Source organism: Callithrix jacchus, chromosome 1 (assembly GCF_049354715.1).
Source record: "Callithrix jacchus isolate 240 chromosome 1, calJac240_pri, whole genome shotgun sequence".
NCBI classification, from domain to species: Eukaryota; Metazoa; Chordata; class Mammalia; order Primates; family Cebidae; genus Callithrix; species Callithrix jacchus.
In genome coordinates, this window is record NC_133502.1 from 148,050,054 (window position 1) to 148,066,435 (window position 16,382).

The 16,382-nt window shown below is 35.5% G+C and overlaps 1 protein-coding gene across 3 annotated transcripts in view; it reads left to right on the plus strand.

Moving 5' to 3' along the window:
- Positions 1 to 16,382, plus strand: part of STX17 (syntaxin 17) — a 71,455-nt gene that overhangs the window by 40,642 nt on the left and 14,431 nt on the right. For all 3 annotated transcript variants that reach the window (XM_017975027.4, XM_078373396.1, XM_002743138.7), the window contains exons 4-6: positions 5,732 to 5,957; positions 13,826 to 13,941; positions 14,014 to 14,064. In XM_017975027.4, the coding sequence (XP_017830516.3) occupies positions 5,732 to 5,957; positions 13,826 to 13,941; positions 14,014 to 14,064 (393 nt within the window). The remainder of the gene's footprint in view (positions 1 to 5,731; positions 5,958 to 13,825; positions 13,942 to 14,013; positions 14,065 to 16,382) is intronic.

Genomic DNA, 16,382 nt, shown 5'->3' on the forward strand with positions numbered 1-16,382 from the left:
ATTACCTGTGTTCCTAGGGTGGAGCCCTGATGATCCCAACCTAAAGTACCAGAGTCCTTATACTTTGCAGGTCTTGGCATCAAATTTTAATCCAAGCTTGTGAGTTTGGACTCTGGTATACAAATACTCCCAAAGCAAAAGTGGCCCTGAGTTCAGGATTCACCTCTCTAGAATTCCATCTTTGCTCAATTCTTATCCTATAGTTACTATTTTGTTTGCTTTCTGATACTTTTGAAATTTTCTTTTCCTTTTGGTTTGTTTTGTGATTCGATTTTTGTTCAACATTTTAAGTATCCATTGGTGGGAAGGTTAGTCTGAATCACCTACTCTGCTATTTTCAGAAGCAGAAACACCTAACTTTATGTTCTTTACATATGGTTTTACCATCCTGTTCCCTTTATTGATTTTAGAGAGACTCTGTAGTTTTAGTAGCTCCTAACAACACATGACTGTTGAGCACTTAAAATGTAGCCAGTTTGAACTGAGATGTGCTGCGAATATAAAATATATACCATATTTCTAAGACTTACTACAAATAAAATATTGTATTAATAATTTTTATATATTTATTCATTTTTATTATTATATTTTAAGTTCTGAGATACATGTACAGAACATGCAGGTTCGTTACATAGGTATACACATGCCATAGTGGTTTGCTGCACCCATCACCTCATCATCTACATTAGATATTTCTTCTAAAACTATCCCTGCACTACCTCCCCACCCCCCAACAGGCCCTGGTGTATGATGTTCCCCTCCTGTGTCCATGTATTCTCATTGTTCAACTCCTACTTATAAGTGAGAATATGTGGCATTTAGTTTTCTGTTCTTTTGTTAGTTTGCTAAGAATGATGGTTTCCAACTTCATCCATGTCCCTCCAAAGGACATGAACTCATCCTTTTTTATAGCTGCATAGTATTCCGTGGTGCATGTATGCCACATTTTTTTTTATCCAGTCTATCACTGATGGGCATTTGGGTTGGTTCCAAGTCCTTGCTATTTTGAACAGCACTGTAATAAGCATGTCTCTTTATAGTAGAATGATTTATAATCCTTTGGGTATACATCAACTATGGGATTGCTGGGTCAAATAGTATTTCTGGTTCTACATCCTTGAGGAATTGCCACACTATCTTCCACAATGGTTGAATTGATTACACTTCCACCAACTGTGTAAAAGCGTTTCTGTTTCTCCACATCCTCTTCAGCATCTGTTGTTTCCTGACTTTTTAATGATCGCCATTTGAACTGGAGTGAGATGGTATCTCATTGTGGTTTTGATTTGCATTTCTCTAATGATTGGTGAGGATGAGCTTTTTTTCATATCTTTGCTGTCTGCATAAATGTCTTCCCTGTTTAATAAATGGTGTTGAGAAAACTGGTTAGCCATATGCAGAAAACTGAAACTGGACCCCTTCCTTACAACTTATACAAAAATTAACTCAAGATGGATTAAAGACTTAAATGTAAGACATAAAACTGTAAAAATCCTAGAAGAAAACCTAGGCAGTACCGTTCAGGACATAGGAATGGGCAAAGAGTTCATGACTAAAAAAGCAAAGGCAATGGCAATAAAAGCCAAAACTGATAAATGGGACCTAATTAAACTAAAGAGTTTCTGCACAGCAAAAGAAACTATCATCAGATTGAACAGGCAACCTATAGAATGGGAGAAAATGTTTGCAGTCTATCCATCTGATAAAGGGCTAATACCCAGAATCTACAAAGAACTTAAACAAATTTATAAGAAAAAAACAAAAAGTCCCATAAAACTGGGTGAAGGATATGAACAGACACTTCTTAAAAGAAGACATTTATTAATAGTTTTTTTTTTGTTTGTTTTGTCTTTTTTGTTTGTTTGGTTTTTTTGAGACAGAGTTTCACTCTTGTTACCCAGGCTGGAGTGCAATGGTGCGATCTTGGCTCACTGCAACCTCCACCTCCTGGGTTCAGGCAATTCTCCTGCCTCAGCCTCCCAAAGTGCTGGGATTCCAGGCTTGAGCCACTGCGCCCAGCCTATTAATAGTTTTTATAATCACATATTAAAATAGTATTTTAGCTGTATTAGGTTAAATAAAAATATTATTAAAATTAATTTCCCTTGTTTCTTTTTATTTACAGAGTTTTGCTATTGTTGCCCACGCTAGAGTGCAGTGGGGTGATCTGGGCTCACTGCAAGCTCCACCTCCTGGCTTCTAGTGATTCTCCTGCTTCAGCCTCCCTAGTAGCTGGGATTACAGGCACCCACCACCATGCCTAGCTTACTTTTTGTATTTTTAGTAGAGACAGGGTTTCACTATGTTGGCCAGGCTGGTCTCAAACTTCTGACCTCAGGCAATCCACCTGCCTCAGCCTCCCAACGGGCTGGGATTACATGCGTGAGCCACCGCACCTGGCTTTTTTTTACTTTTTTAATGTAAATTTTTAAATTTTTAAATTACATGTGTGGCTGTGTGTGTGATTTATATTATATTTCTGTTTGATGGTGTTTGCTATGTAATAAAGTAGTTAAGAACAAAAGATATGTGGCCTGGATTTGATTCTTGCCTATACCACTCACTAGCAATGTAATCTTGGGCTACTTTTTTTTTTTTTTTTTGAGATGGAGTTTCGCTGTTGTTACCCAGACTGGAGTGCAATGGCGTGATCTCAGCTTACCACAACCTCTGCCTTCTGGGTTCAGGCAATTTTCCTGCCTCAGCCTCCTGAGTAGCTGGAACTACAGGCTCGCACCACCATGTCCAGCTAATTTTTGTATTTTTAGTAGAGACAGGGTTTCGCCTTGTTGACCAGGATGGTCTCGATTTCTTGACCTCGTGATCCACCCGCCTCGGCCTCGCAAAGTACTGGGTTTATAGGCTTGAGCTACCTCGCCCGGCCTTGGGCTAATTTTTTGAACTTCTTGTTTTAATTATCTCTTCTGTAAAATGAGAATATAATCATATCCTTTTCAAAGATATGTTGTGAAGGGAAAAATAAAAGACGTAAAGCAGTCAACACAATGGATAACTTTAAGTGTTGATTAAAATTTAGCCATTATCGGGCCGGGCGCGGTGGCTCACGCCTATAATCCCAGCACTTTGGGAGGCCGAGGCGGGTGGATCAGGAGGTCAAGAGATTAAGACCATCCTGGTCAACATGGTGAAACCCCGTCTATACTAAAAATACAAAAAATTAGCTGGGCATGGTGGCGCGTACGTGTAATGCCAGCTACTCAGGATGCTGAGGCAGGAGAATTGCCTGAACCCCTGAGGCGGAGGTTGCGGTGAGCCGAGATCGCGCCATTGCACTCCAGACTGGGTAACAAGAGCGAAACTCCGTCTCAAAAAAAAAAGCCTTTATCTATGTTTTTGTTATTGTTGCTATTATTATAGTATCAGATTTTATACTTCAGTGCGCTTTTTCTTTCTCTCCCTCAAAACTCTATTACCCTATTACACATAGTAATAGAGTTCTTAGCTGGATACTGTAATCTGACTGGGGACAGGCATATATACAAATTGTATACGAGAGGAAGATGTCACAAACAAATGCTCATTAGGTTTGGCTGTAGAAAATTTTTAATGCTTCTCCAAGATAATATTCACTAAAATATTTCTGTAGACTGTGTGGCAACTATATAACCAAGCTTTATAATTGTGGTCCAGAAAATAATCACACAGCCAGGAAGTGATGGTGTGTTATAAACAGTTTTGTTCTGGGATTTGAGGCCTGGGCTGTCGTCCTAATTTTGCCACTGTGTTTGTCTAGACTCCAGTTTCCTTATTATAAAATTATGAGGTTAGATTAGATGCTCACCTAGGCCCCCTTTAAGGTTATATAATTTTAACGTATTAATACCTACATTTTCACATATTTTGAATCTACAGTTTAATTATCCTTAGGTTTTTCAGCTCATATTAGAATGCTAAGAGACTGAAGATAAGGTTATAGGTACAGAGTCATGGTAAGATAGAGGGACAATTTTTCACCCCCAAAAATCTTAAAAAATGCTTTAGGTTGTAACTAAATTAGTTTTTTTTTCTAGAATTGACTTTAATTTTACTACAGTAAAATGGAAATTTAGATTGTATTATATTAGGATAATATGTAGATAGGCATTATGATTGTAGTTTAGTTGGAAGATTTCTGGCCATATAGGAGTACCTGGGTTTTAACCCCAGTTTTGCCACTAGGTAACTAAATCCTAAACAGATTTTTTTGTTTTGCATTTTCCATATGTAATAATTTGGACTGTAATAATGTAACATCTCACTTAGAGTATACCTTTGAGAAATTAAAGAAATTAATGCTTATTGGTCTGTCTACCGTATAGGATTTACATTAACATTTGTGAAAATACTTTAGGGAAAATAATTTAAAATACATTAATAGACATATAACTTTTTTGAAACATCTTACTTTGATTATTCTTGCAAAATTGTTCTATTTAATCTTCAAGGGATAGTTTCTGGGTTTTCAAAGTATAGACCATTGAGAAAGAGAAAGCTCCCCAGTGTATTTTATGAAGCTAGCACAACCTTAAGCCTGTTAAAGTGAGTTTAAACCTAGTAAAGATAGTAGAAGTACACAGACTGTTTATGTGCACATACGTACACACACACACACACACACACACACGTGCTAAAGTTCCAAATAAAATACTAGCAAATGAATTCAGCATTGTATTTAAAAAGTATATATATTGACTAGAAAGGATTTATCCCAGGAATGTAAAGATGACTCTACACCACAAAATCTGTACATAATTCATTATAATAACATATCAGAGGAAAATTTATGACTAAGCCAGTAGGTACCTCTTCAGAAGAAGGAAAATCATTTGATAAAAATATGAACAACTTCATTCATAGAGAAGTGCAGAGTAAAGAACAGTGGGATAACATGCAGGACTGGCATCATGTGGAGAAATAGGCATTCATACTTTGGTACTAGTATGAATTGAACCTTTTTGGGAAAAAAAAACAACAATAGCTTCTGAAATAAAAATGCACATTATCATTTGAATATTCCAGTTTCTGGGAGTCTTTCCTACAAAAAATAACATGTTTATATTAGTATGTACTATAATGTTAATATATACTAATATAGTAAATTAGGACTTATTGCAAGGATATTTGTTTCATAGTTTGTAATAACTAAAAATTAGAAACAATGTGAATGACTGTTGATCACCAAAGGAATGATTAAATAAATTATTCCACACTTACACCATGGAATATAGTGCAACCATTGAGCAGGAGGGATATCCATGATAATACTGTTAAGTTGGGTATGGAATGACAAATTATAGATTACTGTGTATAATGTAATCCATTTTTTAAATAAAAAGTCTCCCTTTTTATATGTTAAATGTGTGAATGAGCCATGAGAAATGTGTGGGAGGATTGGGTTAAGAGAGCGGGTGGGATAAGTAAAGTGAGAAAATCATTTTTATTTCATATATTTCTGCATTGTTTGATTTATTGTGAAGAGGATTTATCTTTGTAATAATCACATTTAATGAAGGAAAAAATGCTAAATAAATTCAAAGTATGAGGATGTGGGTTCCAAAATTGCCAGATTTGGCCAGCCAGAGACATGGAAAATGTAAAAGTATTATGCTACACCTTCTATTGTGGAGGCATTTGTAATAATTTCCATCTGCAACTATTATATCATTACTTCTGAAAAGAAAGATATTTTATACTAAGACATGGTGGCATTAATGCTTTTTTTCTTTTATAGCAACTCCGATCCAATATCCGAGAAATTGAGAAACTTTGTTTGAAAGTCCGAAAGGATGACCTAGTACTTCTGAAGAGAATGATAGATCCTGTTAAAGAAGAAGCAGCAGCAGCAACAGCAGAATTTCTTCAACTCCATTTGGAATCTGTGGAAGAACTTAAGAAGCAATTTAATGATGAAGAAACTTTGATACAGCCTCCTTTGACCAGATCCATGACTGTTGGTGGTAACGTATTGTACTAAGTCTTCTTCTCAATTACAGTAATGCAGTTAATTAAAGCTCACCTCCTTGAGTAGATACTGAATTATCTATAGGTCTTCATGGATCATTCACTGTCCCAATATGCTGACTCCTTGAACCCTGATCAGTGTGCCTGGAAATGTGTACCCTGGATATTTTGCAGAATAAAAAATCTGAGGCTATGCTTATGGAGTGGGACTTCAGGGCAAATTCCCATTTGTCTATTTATTGAAGAGAAATTTAAATATATTTCCTAAGCATAATGTCATTCATGTCTGCAGAGTATTCTTTACTCCTTTCCAGGTACAGGGGTGACCTCTTCAGGCATACACATTTTTTCATAAGCATTCTGGTTTTCAGAGGGGATGTTAGATCTGTTTTTTAACCATGTTCTCTGAATAACTGACAACATTAAGAAATCTACAATGGGAGTCAAGCCATCATCCTCTGTGAAGTGATACTCTAAGGAACAGCTCTGTGAAATTTGTCATTACATCTCTTCTAAGGATGTAATTGATAATTGCCAATCATAGGATAATAACGTCTTTAACTCTGAAAATATTCTTGGCTTAATACATAGTAGTTCTTCAAAGTAGTTGATCTTTTTTTATCTTTTGGATATTGAATGGAAAAACTGATAAGGTTTTCCTACTTAAATTGTTTACTAGAAAGCTTACAGCCAAAATTTTTAGCCACAAAAGTCAAATATTTAAACCTATCCTAGCTTTGTTTTATAACTACTGCCCTTGTTTTCTTTTTTGTTCTATTTGTAATTTGTCTCATTTTCTTATATTTTATAAATTATTCTAAGCTACCTTTAATCCTATGGAAAAGATGAAGTATAAATAAGTAAATTACAAATTAGAATAGAATCTTAGAGATGTTACACCTGCCCATTTTTTCTCTTTTTATTTACTCAGAGCACTCCTGTACGACTCACTATCTCCAAAGCCATATTATTTTTAATTTTATATTTTTTATTTCCATGCTAATTTATCTCTCTATAACATTTATATATATTTATAAATGACATCTATATAAATGACATTTATTTCTCAGTCATTTATAGAGAGATAAAAACTGTTGGAAGAAACATTTAGGCCACTGTTCAGAGTTTCTGGGTAATCTTGCTTTTGTTGCAGCCTTAGTACCTAGCACAATGCCTGACACATGGTGGACCATTCATAAATGTTTTATAAACATAAATAAAAAATATCTTCTTAGAGACAATTTTATAATTTCACATGTGCTATAATCACCTCACTCTGTGGATAATAAGTACCCTAAATGTTTTTGAGAGAAGGAGATGCTAGCACTCAATCCTTGGTTGAAGAGTATTTGGAAAGAATGCTTTTTGATAGTTTGTAGTTACCATTTCATTATTCTGTTCACCCGTAGTTATTGTTGCCATATTGGTGAGGTTGAAGGCTGTTATTATCGCTTAGTGCAAACTGATGCTTTATGTGCACATGTAGAGAAACTGGGCTTTATAGTTCTGTGTGATTAAGGTCCCATCTTATGTACTCAGACATTGTAATAGTTGTGATGGTAGTAATAACTGTGAAGATAAGCTGGATTTTCTGGAAAGAGTAACTAGAATCAGTCTCTTTGCTGCATAGCTTTCAATTAAATATCTCTAGCAAATCTATTCAAACAAAAATTTTAAGTTCTATCTGAGCGTTTTCTCACAATATGATAATACTTGCTTTAATTTGCATTTTATTATGCATTATATGTGTTTCTACCAGTAGAACCGTTTGGGATCAACAACTTTGGGCTTATATATCATCAGAGGAATTGCGTGATTATTATCATTAATAGAAGAAGGCAGCTTACCCAGTTTACTGGCAATTAACTTTCTCTATAAGAAGCTGATTGGTGTAAAAAAAAAAAAAAAAAGAGTTGGGCAGGTTTTGAAGAAGTGTGTGCATAAAGGAAATGAAAACATTGGAGCAGAGCCAGAGAATGAGGGAGAAGAAATAGCAGTGAAATTGACTTCCCACTTCTCATGATTCTCAACCTTCTGAATTCACCAAATAGGCTACTAAAGGCCTAATTACTAGGAGAAAACTACAAAATTAAATCTCTGTAACTAGTATTGATTTGGTTGAGATAGTCATTCTATTAATAAAATCAATACCTAGGTTATACCTAAAACAGTGTATAGAATTTCAAATTCTGAATAGTCTGCTTATCATATGGTACTTTCACTATGAATCCATTGCGAACATAAAGCAATTTAAAAACTACTGTCTCACGAAGTGCCCGAGTATTTCACCAAATGTGAGAAACATTTCTACTATATTGCGTCAAATCCAGAAATATTATTAATAAATAATCAAGACGATGGGAAAGGAAATGAATAATTAAATGAAAGCAAGTAGCTAATTTACATAACACTTTAATAGTGGGGTAGGAATTGAGTTTGCTCCACATTTGGTCTTATTCTAGCTACAGACTGTTTTTGTTATTCTACATGTTTTTATTCTGTGCTCTCCAGTTTTTCCTTATCTTTGCTTTAGATACTCATTATAGTAGCAACAGACTATATGGAAAATCTGTTTTATTTCATAGAAGTTAAATGCATTAAGATACTTTTTACTTTACAAATTCAATCTGATTCAAATAAATTGGTTGGAAACATCAGCAGAGATTCAGGAGCAATGTTGCCACGTTTCCATGAGTAAGATCAAAAATAAAAAATAGTTTTTCATTTACAGATAGAAATAACAAGTAGAATAGGACATTTTATATTCTCTGGAGAATGAAAGAAGTGTATTAAGTTTTGGAAGAAGCTGTGATGATTTTGCTGTGTCTTTTGTCCATATTCTGAGAGTTCCTAAAGCAAATCTTCTCTGCAAGTCTTCTTGATCTGAGAAACTTCCTTCTGTCTCACTTGTGTGTCTGGTTTCATTTTTAGCATATTGCTTCCCACCAAGAGAAGTGAGGAGCCTACAAATCTGATTTGTATTTAGAAAGGTGATTCAAGTCGTTGAGTGAATCAATGGTTCTCTCCATTTTTGTCTTTCTTTACTCTCAGGACACACACTTCAGCAGTGCAAAAGGAACAGAATCATATTACATTTTAAACAAATATTCACAAAAGAAAAGAATCTAATCTTAAAGCTGCTGGGAACTTCAGACCAGCATATTGAATTTGATGAAATTTAGATTTTTATCACAGGTATATACATGCACTGAACAGTTTTGTGAAACATGTAAATGGTTTATATTATGTGATTCAAAAGATGTATTTTCTATTGGTTTTAACTTTTTTAAAGTCTTCATTTGCAGCTAAGTTAAGCCATGCTTAGAAGTAATTTTATTTGATAGATAGGCTTATGTAGATGATCAATAAATTAATTTCACTATTTTTAAACTATCAGAACTGGAAAACATTTCAGGAAAGCTTTTGAATTAATTTAGATTTATAATATAACTTTTCCTTATGTGGTGAAGTTTAGTGGAAATTTTTTATATATTATAATTCTTGGTAAAATGATTACTGTTCATGAAGTATGGAGAAAGAGGTAGAGAATATTTGGATATATGTAAAAGGGAAAAGTCTTATGTTATTTAGTTTATTTCTCACTTTGATGAAAGTGAGCCAGTTTTCTTAATGTTTGAGTTTACAGCCAACAATAAGGTTTTATAACCAGTTCTGGGTTTTAGAAAACAGTCATTAGTGATAGGCACTATGTTCTACTTGCCTTTATGTTTTCAGTTTGTGTGTGGGTTGGGAGTACCTGAGATGATTATGTTATATAAAACAGTTAACATTTTTTTGCTTCTGTGGACAAAGCTAAAGTTCTTCAGCCTTCTTTCCTGAAACTATAATCTATCTCAGTGTTTTGCCTTACCATGATTTGTAAAAGTTCAAAGTCAAAAGATCATGATTGAGGCAGTGATTTTAAATGCAAGCTGGAATAAATGAATTATGCAAGTTGTAGAAATTAAAAGGTTTGCTTTAATTGATTGTCATGTCTTGAACTGATTAGTGGGGTTTAGAATTTTAAGTTTACAGCAGGGTTTTTTAAATGGAAGACAACAGCCCTCTTTGTTCTAAGACTCTGTTTGAACTAAGATGCATACGTAGTTTGGTTTCAAGTTAGACGTAAATGACTTAAACATTTTTATTCTTTACTGAGGGAAATCTTTTATGTTTATTTAAAATGTCAAACATTTCCCATCCCTTATTTTTTTAGATTAAGTATGAATATATGATAACTTCTCCTCATTTTGTTGTGTACCCTCAAATACTTCATTTGAATCCTCTTTAATAGTACATAAATTATGGCTTTAAAAAAACCTTTAGAATGGGCATGATTATAAAGTTCCCCTTTATATTTGATTTGTTAATAATAATGAAGTTTTCATTATTCATTATAATGTATAAATACCTGGAAATATTAAATTGAAGAAAGGTAATAGAGTAATTCATTTATCTTGGTTGAAGTGAAAATGAGAGTGTCTTTATGGTGATAATGTATTGAGTAAATAACTAGTTCAAGCATTTGTAAAAAAAACATATAGAGCTTTCAAAATATTACCTATTTGCCATAACGTCTTAATGTAAAACTTACTCTATATCGGCTGCCTTTGCTCTTCCTTTAAGTTAAATAAATATATTCAGATAAGATTCAAAACATTGTCAGTCCTGATAAATCTACAAATTACTTTTTAGTCTACTGACTATGGCCTTCCTAAACAATTTAAACATTTTTTCCTGGAGAGATAAAGCATTAATAAGCTTTAAAGGTAAAATACTAACGCAGTTTTATAAAATACTGTTTCAATTATAGGTTTGGCTGAAAAGAACATTGAGAGAATAGGGACTTCGAGTTATAATTGCTTACTTTTAGGAGTAGATCAGGTGCCACATGTCATCATGGCATTTTTCTGCTTATAACTCTCCAACAGCTCTCCTTGGTGTGCCGATGAAGTCCAAAGTCTTTAACTGGTCTACAAGGCCCGTCCTGACCATCCATAGGCTTATACTTGTAATTTGTCTTTTACTTCTTGCTTTGTTACCATCAAACTGCTGATTTACATAGCTATATGGTTTCTTCCTTGAGGGCCTTTGTTCTTACTGGTTTTTATATCTAGAATGTATATTCTTCTTTTCGTTGCCTAGTAACCTCAAGTTTTTTAGAAAGGCTTCCCATAAACTACATACCATATCAAACTGGATCAGATGCCACCCATAGCTCTGAACTCTCATAAAATACTTATGTATCTATGTCTGATTCTAGATAGATACCAATGCAGTCTCCTATTGTTTTATGATTTTTTTTTGTATGTCTGGCTCTTCTAGAATATAAGTTTCTTGAGAATATATACTCTGTGTTAATTACTTTTTATCCCTGGTACCCTAAAACAATACTCAGTGGGTACTCAGAAAATCTAAGTGGTGTTTTGAACTTGAAGTGAAGGGGAGATAGTAACCTTCAGATCTCTTGTTTCCATTTCTACTGTCAATATCTTAGATCACCATCACTTTACACTGGATGTATTAGAAAGCCTTCAGACTGGTTTTTTACTCTCTAATTTTGTCACCTTTCAACTCCATCCTTAATGTGTTTTTGCACTGTGGCCATAGTTTCCTCTGTAAATGTAAAATCTGATTATGGCACCTTCTGTCTCCATCTATTTTTAATAATAATGTATTGATCTTTTGTGAAAAACAAAACTGTTTAACATAGTTTACAAATGCCATGAATAATCTCAAAGTAGATTTCCAGCCTTAGTTTTTGCTTTTCTCCTTATCATAGTCAGCTATACTAAACATTTCTCAGTCCCTAAGCTTATACACATACTGCTCTCTCTGAACTGAATACTCTTTGCTTATCCTTCCACCCCTGCTGCAGTTCACCTATATAGTAATTTCAGTTCATCCTCAGGCTTCAGCTTCAGAGCCTTCTCTGACCACTCTCCCCTCCAGCCTAGGTTAAATACCTCTCATCTGTACCCACCTAGCACTTTGTACTTACCAATATTACAGTTCTTATTAGACTATACTGACTGAACTTGATTATTAATATGTCTCTATCACACATTTTATGGTAAGATCTGTTAATAGTAGCAGCAGTAGTAACTAATTTATTGAGCACTTATACTTTGTGTATAACCCAGGTACTGTGCAAAGTAAATATCACCTTATTTTACAAATGACAAAAACCAGCTGAAGAGATGAAATACCTTCCCAAGGCAAACAGCTAATGAATAGCCAAATCAGAATTCTGACTCAAGTCTTTCTGACTAGGCCTAGGCTCCTAACCACTGTACTATGTTGCCTTCTCCAAACTTTTTATGGTTTGCCATTGTGTCTGCAGCACCTCACCACACTGATGGGCATGTAGTAAGCACTTAATAAATGTCAACTCAGTTAATGAATGATTGGTAAAACCAATATGAGGAAATAAAGACTTGAAGGTATATTTTAAAGTGTGAATTAATTTATTATCATAGCAGTGTTTAATGGGGAAAGAACTAGTAGGTTGATCCCTTTTTAAAACTCAAAAGAAGTAGAAGCAATGGTGGCATGGGCCAAAAGATTGACTCTGAGGAGAAGAGTAGTGACAAAAAGGACACATATGGTAAGAATATTTGGTGACAGTCTTATTGTTACCAATAGTGACTGATTTCCTTAATAAAAACACATTACTTTCTGGTTTTAAACACCTTCTGTATCTGTTATTTACTACTGAAATAGCCAAATAGAAGTTTAAGGATGAAAAGTATTAAACCTATTTATATAGGTATGTCTCCTTGGAACATTGGCCAAGTAGAATAGTTTTCCTTTGGTGCTGCTTCTACATCTGCCCTAGTTATTAAGATTGGATAGATGTTATTCATAGCCATACTTTAGATGACTGTATAAATTTAAAAAATGTATATGTGGGGCCAGGCGCAGTGGCTTATGCCTATAATCCCAGCACTTTGGGGGGCCAAGGCAGGCAGATCACGAGGTCAGAAGATTGAGACCACCCTGGCTAACATGGTAAAACCGTGTCTCTACTAAAGATACAAAAAATTAGCTCGGTGTCTTGGCGTGTGCCTCTAGTCCCAGCTACTCAGGAGGCTGAGGCAGGAGAATCGCTTGAACCTGGGAGGCAGAGGTTGCAGTGAGCCAAGATCACACCACTGCACTCCAGCCTGGGCGACAGAGCAAGACTCTGTCTCAAAAAATATGTGTACAGTGTGTGTAAGCTTGGTGTTGTGGCATACGCCTGTCATCCCAGCACTTTGGTAAGCTGAGACAGGAGGATCACTTGAGGCCAAGACCAGCTTGGGCAACATAGCAAGACTGTGTTTCAATTAAAAAAAAAAAAAATTCTTTTTAAGAAAAAAAAAAATGTGTTAACCCTAGGAGCAAGATGCCCCATGGATAAATCTTTTTCTTTTTTTTTTTTTTTTGAGACAGGATCTTGCTCTGTCACCTAGGCTGGAGTGTAGTGGCATGATCACCACTTACTGCAACCTCGACCTTCCAGGCTCAAGTGATCCCCCCATCTCAGCCTCCCAAGTAGCTGGGACTATAGGCGTGTGCCACTACACCTGGCTAATTTTTTAATTTCTTTGTAGAGATAAGGTCTCACTGTGTTGCCCAGTCTGGTCTTGAACTTCTGGGCTCAGGTGATCCTTCTGCCCCAACCTCCCAAAGTGCTGAGATTATAGGTGTGAGCCACTCCACTCAGCCAAACAATTCTATTTTTGTAGAATAATCAATTTCCTTTTAGCCTAAATTTAATTATGGCATTTTATGTGGCATTTGTTTTATGAAATCAATTTATGCTATCTCCTTTCTAACAAGGCAAATAAACTCTAAACATGGGGTTATTATGTTCATCCAGGAGCATTTCACACTACTGAAGCTGAAGCTAGTTCTCAGAGTTTGACTCAGATATATGCCTTACCTGAAATTCCTCAAGATCAAAATGCTGCAGAATCATGGGAAACCTTAGAAGCGGTATGTTAAAAAATATTTTCTTTTTGGTAGCTGTGAGGCATAAAAGTAACTTCCTCTCCCTTTCTTTTAAAGGACTTAATTGAACTTAGCCAACTGGTCACTGACTTCTCTCTCCTAGTGAATGTAAGTATATAACTGTTTGGATGCAGAATTGTTAGGTTATTAGAATGAGAAGCTTTTGTAGTTATTAGGCTTTTAATTAGAATTTTAATAGAACTTAAAATTTTTAAGACTGGTATTGAGCCATAGGTAGAAGTTTAACTGTTCTCAAATTCCAGATTAATTCAGTAAACATTTATTAGTCACTTGTTGTGTAAAGGCACTGTGTTAGATGCTTAACATTGAGGGTATATTCAGATTGAATGTAGAAATAAATGAAGCCCATTCTCTGCCTTTGAGGATTCTTTTTTGTTTGTTTGTTTTTAAGATGGAGTTTTTGAGACTCTGTTACCCAGGCTGGAGTGCAGTGGCATGATCTCGTCTAACTGCAACTTCCACCTCCCGGGTTCAAGCAATTCTTCTGCCTCAGTCTCCTGAGTAGCTGGGGCTACAGATGTGCACTACCATGGCTGGCTAATTTTTGCATTCTTAGTAGAGACAGGGTTTCACCATGTTGTTCAGGCTGGTCTCAAACTCCTGACCTCATGATCCCTCAGCCTCGGCCTCCCAAAATGCTGGGAATACAGGTGTTAGCCATCATGCCCCGCCGCCTTTGAGGATTCTAACAGTGAGTAGAAATAGGCCTGCACCCCAGAAACTGAGCTTTCAAGCATAATGACCAAATGCAAAAGCAAGAAGGAAGAGAAGTATTATTAGCTCCAAGGAAAAGCATTTAATTCCAAGGGAGAGAGGGAGGGGTCATGAGGTGGAAGCATTAAGTATAGCTTCACACAGGTAGACAGTATTTGTATGAGCCCTGAAAAATGAGTACATGTCCACAGGTGGGAGTTATGGGTATATTTGAGAAGCTGAACAAAGATATGGAGTAATGTATGGCCTGTTCCAGAATGACAAGTACTGCTGTATAACCAAAGTATAAGATACTATGGGCAAGATAGGAGGGTGAGGGCCAGATTGTGATGGCTTTGAATGCCATGCCAAAGAATTCGTACTTTACTTTGTAGGCATTAAGGAGCCTAATACGGATTCTTGAGCAGGTTAGAGTCGTGAAATATAGTCTGTGCTTCAGAAAGATCACTGTTGGCTTTGTTAATAATGGCCTAAGAGAGGAGGAGGTCATGGAAAAGATGACTGGCTAGGAAGCAATTCTAAGAGTTCACCTGGAGCAATGACAATACCAGTGTAAAGGTAAAGGACAGCCGGAAGATATTTCTGGGGGGACTTAGCAGAAATTGGTGGAAGATGGAGCCAAAGCTAAGGCATATCGCCTTTATTCTGCACAATTGGGTGTCATTGATACTGTTAACATAGATTAGGAAGCACAAAGTGGATTTGGTGGGAAAGACAGATTTTCCATCATTTTTCTAAACTGTTCCTATTTGTCTTTCCCAAGAGTTATGGGAAGGTAGGATGTATGAATACATGTGTGTATGTATATTTATCTATGTGTGTCCACACAGACATACCTGTTTCTGCTTGCAGTTCTGTCTAGGTTTAGTTCTTTGTTCTCCATTAAACCATGATTTTGGGGTCTTTCTTTGAGTTATGGTTTCCCTGAGATCTAGTTTTAAATGAGAAGTTCCTAGATCACACAATCACAATTGGAATGGGAAAAGCCTCAAGAGGCCAACTAATCTAATCTCTCTACTCTTGTCCCAACTTCTCAAATAAATGGTCTTCTAGCCTCTTTTGGAACAATTATAGCACAAGGATATTTGATACTTAAACCGTTATATTTGGAGTCTGTAACTCTTAGAAGAGTTAGGGTTAGAAGTGTCTACCCTATAATAACTTCTTTTTGGCATTTTTGGCCTCAAAACTACATACTGACCAAATTTTGTCTTATTTCCACGTGAAAGTTTTCAGGGTTTCGAAACTGTCATCCTTCCTCACTCTACCCAACCCCCACCATATTTTCTTCTCTTCAGAACCTTGCTTCTTTTACATTCCTTCTACAATATAATTTCTAGGCTTTTCAATACTGGCTCCTTACTCTGCTTATGTTCTATATGGTGGATATTTTCTTGAAATGTGTTACCTAAAATTGAATTCAGTAAATTGTTTGAATTGTTTTTGATGCCTCTAACTTCGAAGCACCAAAATGTTTGAAGTTTCTGGAGTAGGTTTCTGTGCAATATTAATATACTCACAAACAGAAGGAAGTAATAGAACAAGAATCCCCAAATATCTGTTGTTTCAGAATCAATATTTATTCAACTACTGTAAACTAATAATCTCTGAATCCAGTGCAGTTTGTAAAAATGTATACATGTATGGTTACACAAATATATACACTTGCCAAGTCATTGATCTGTACACAT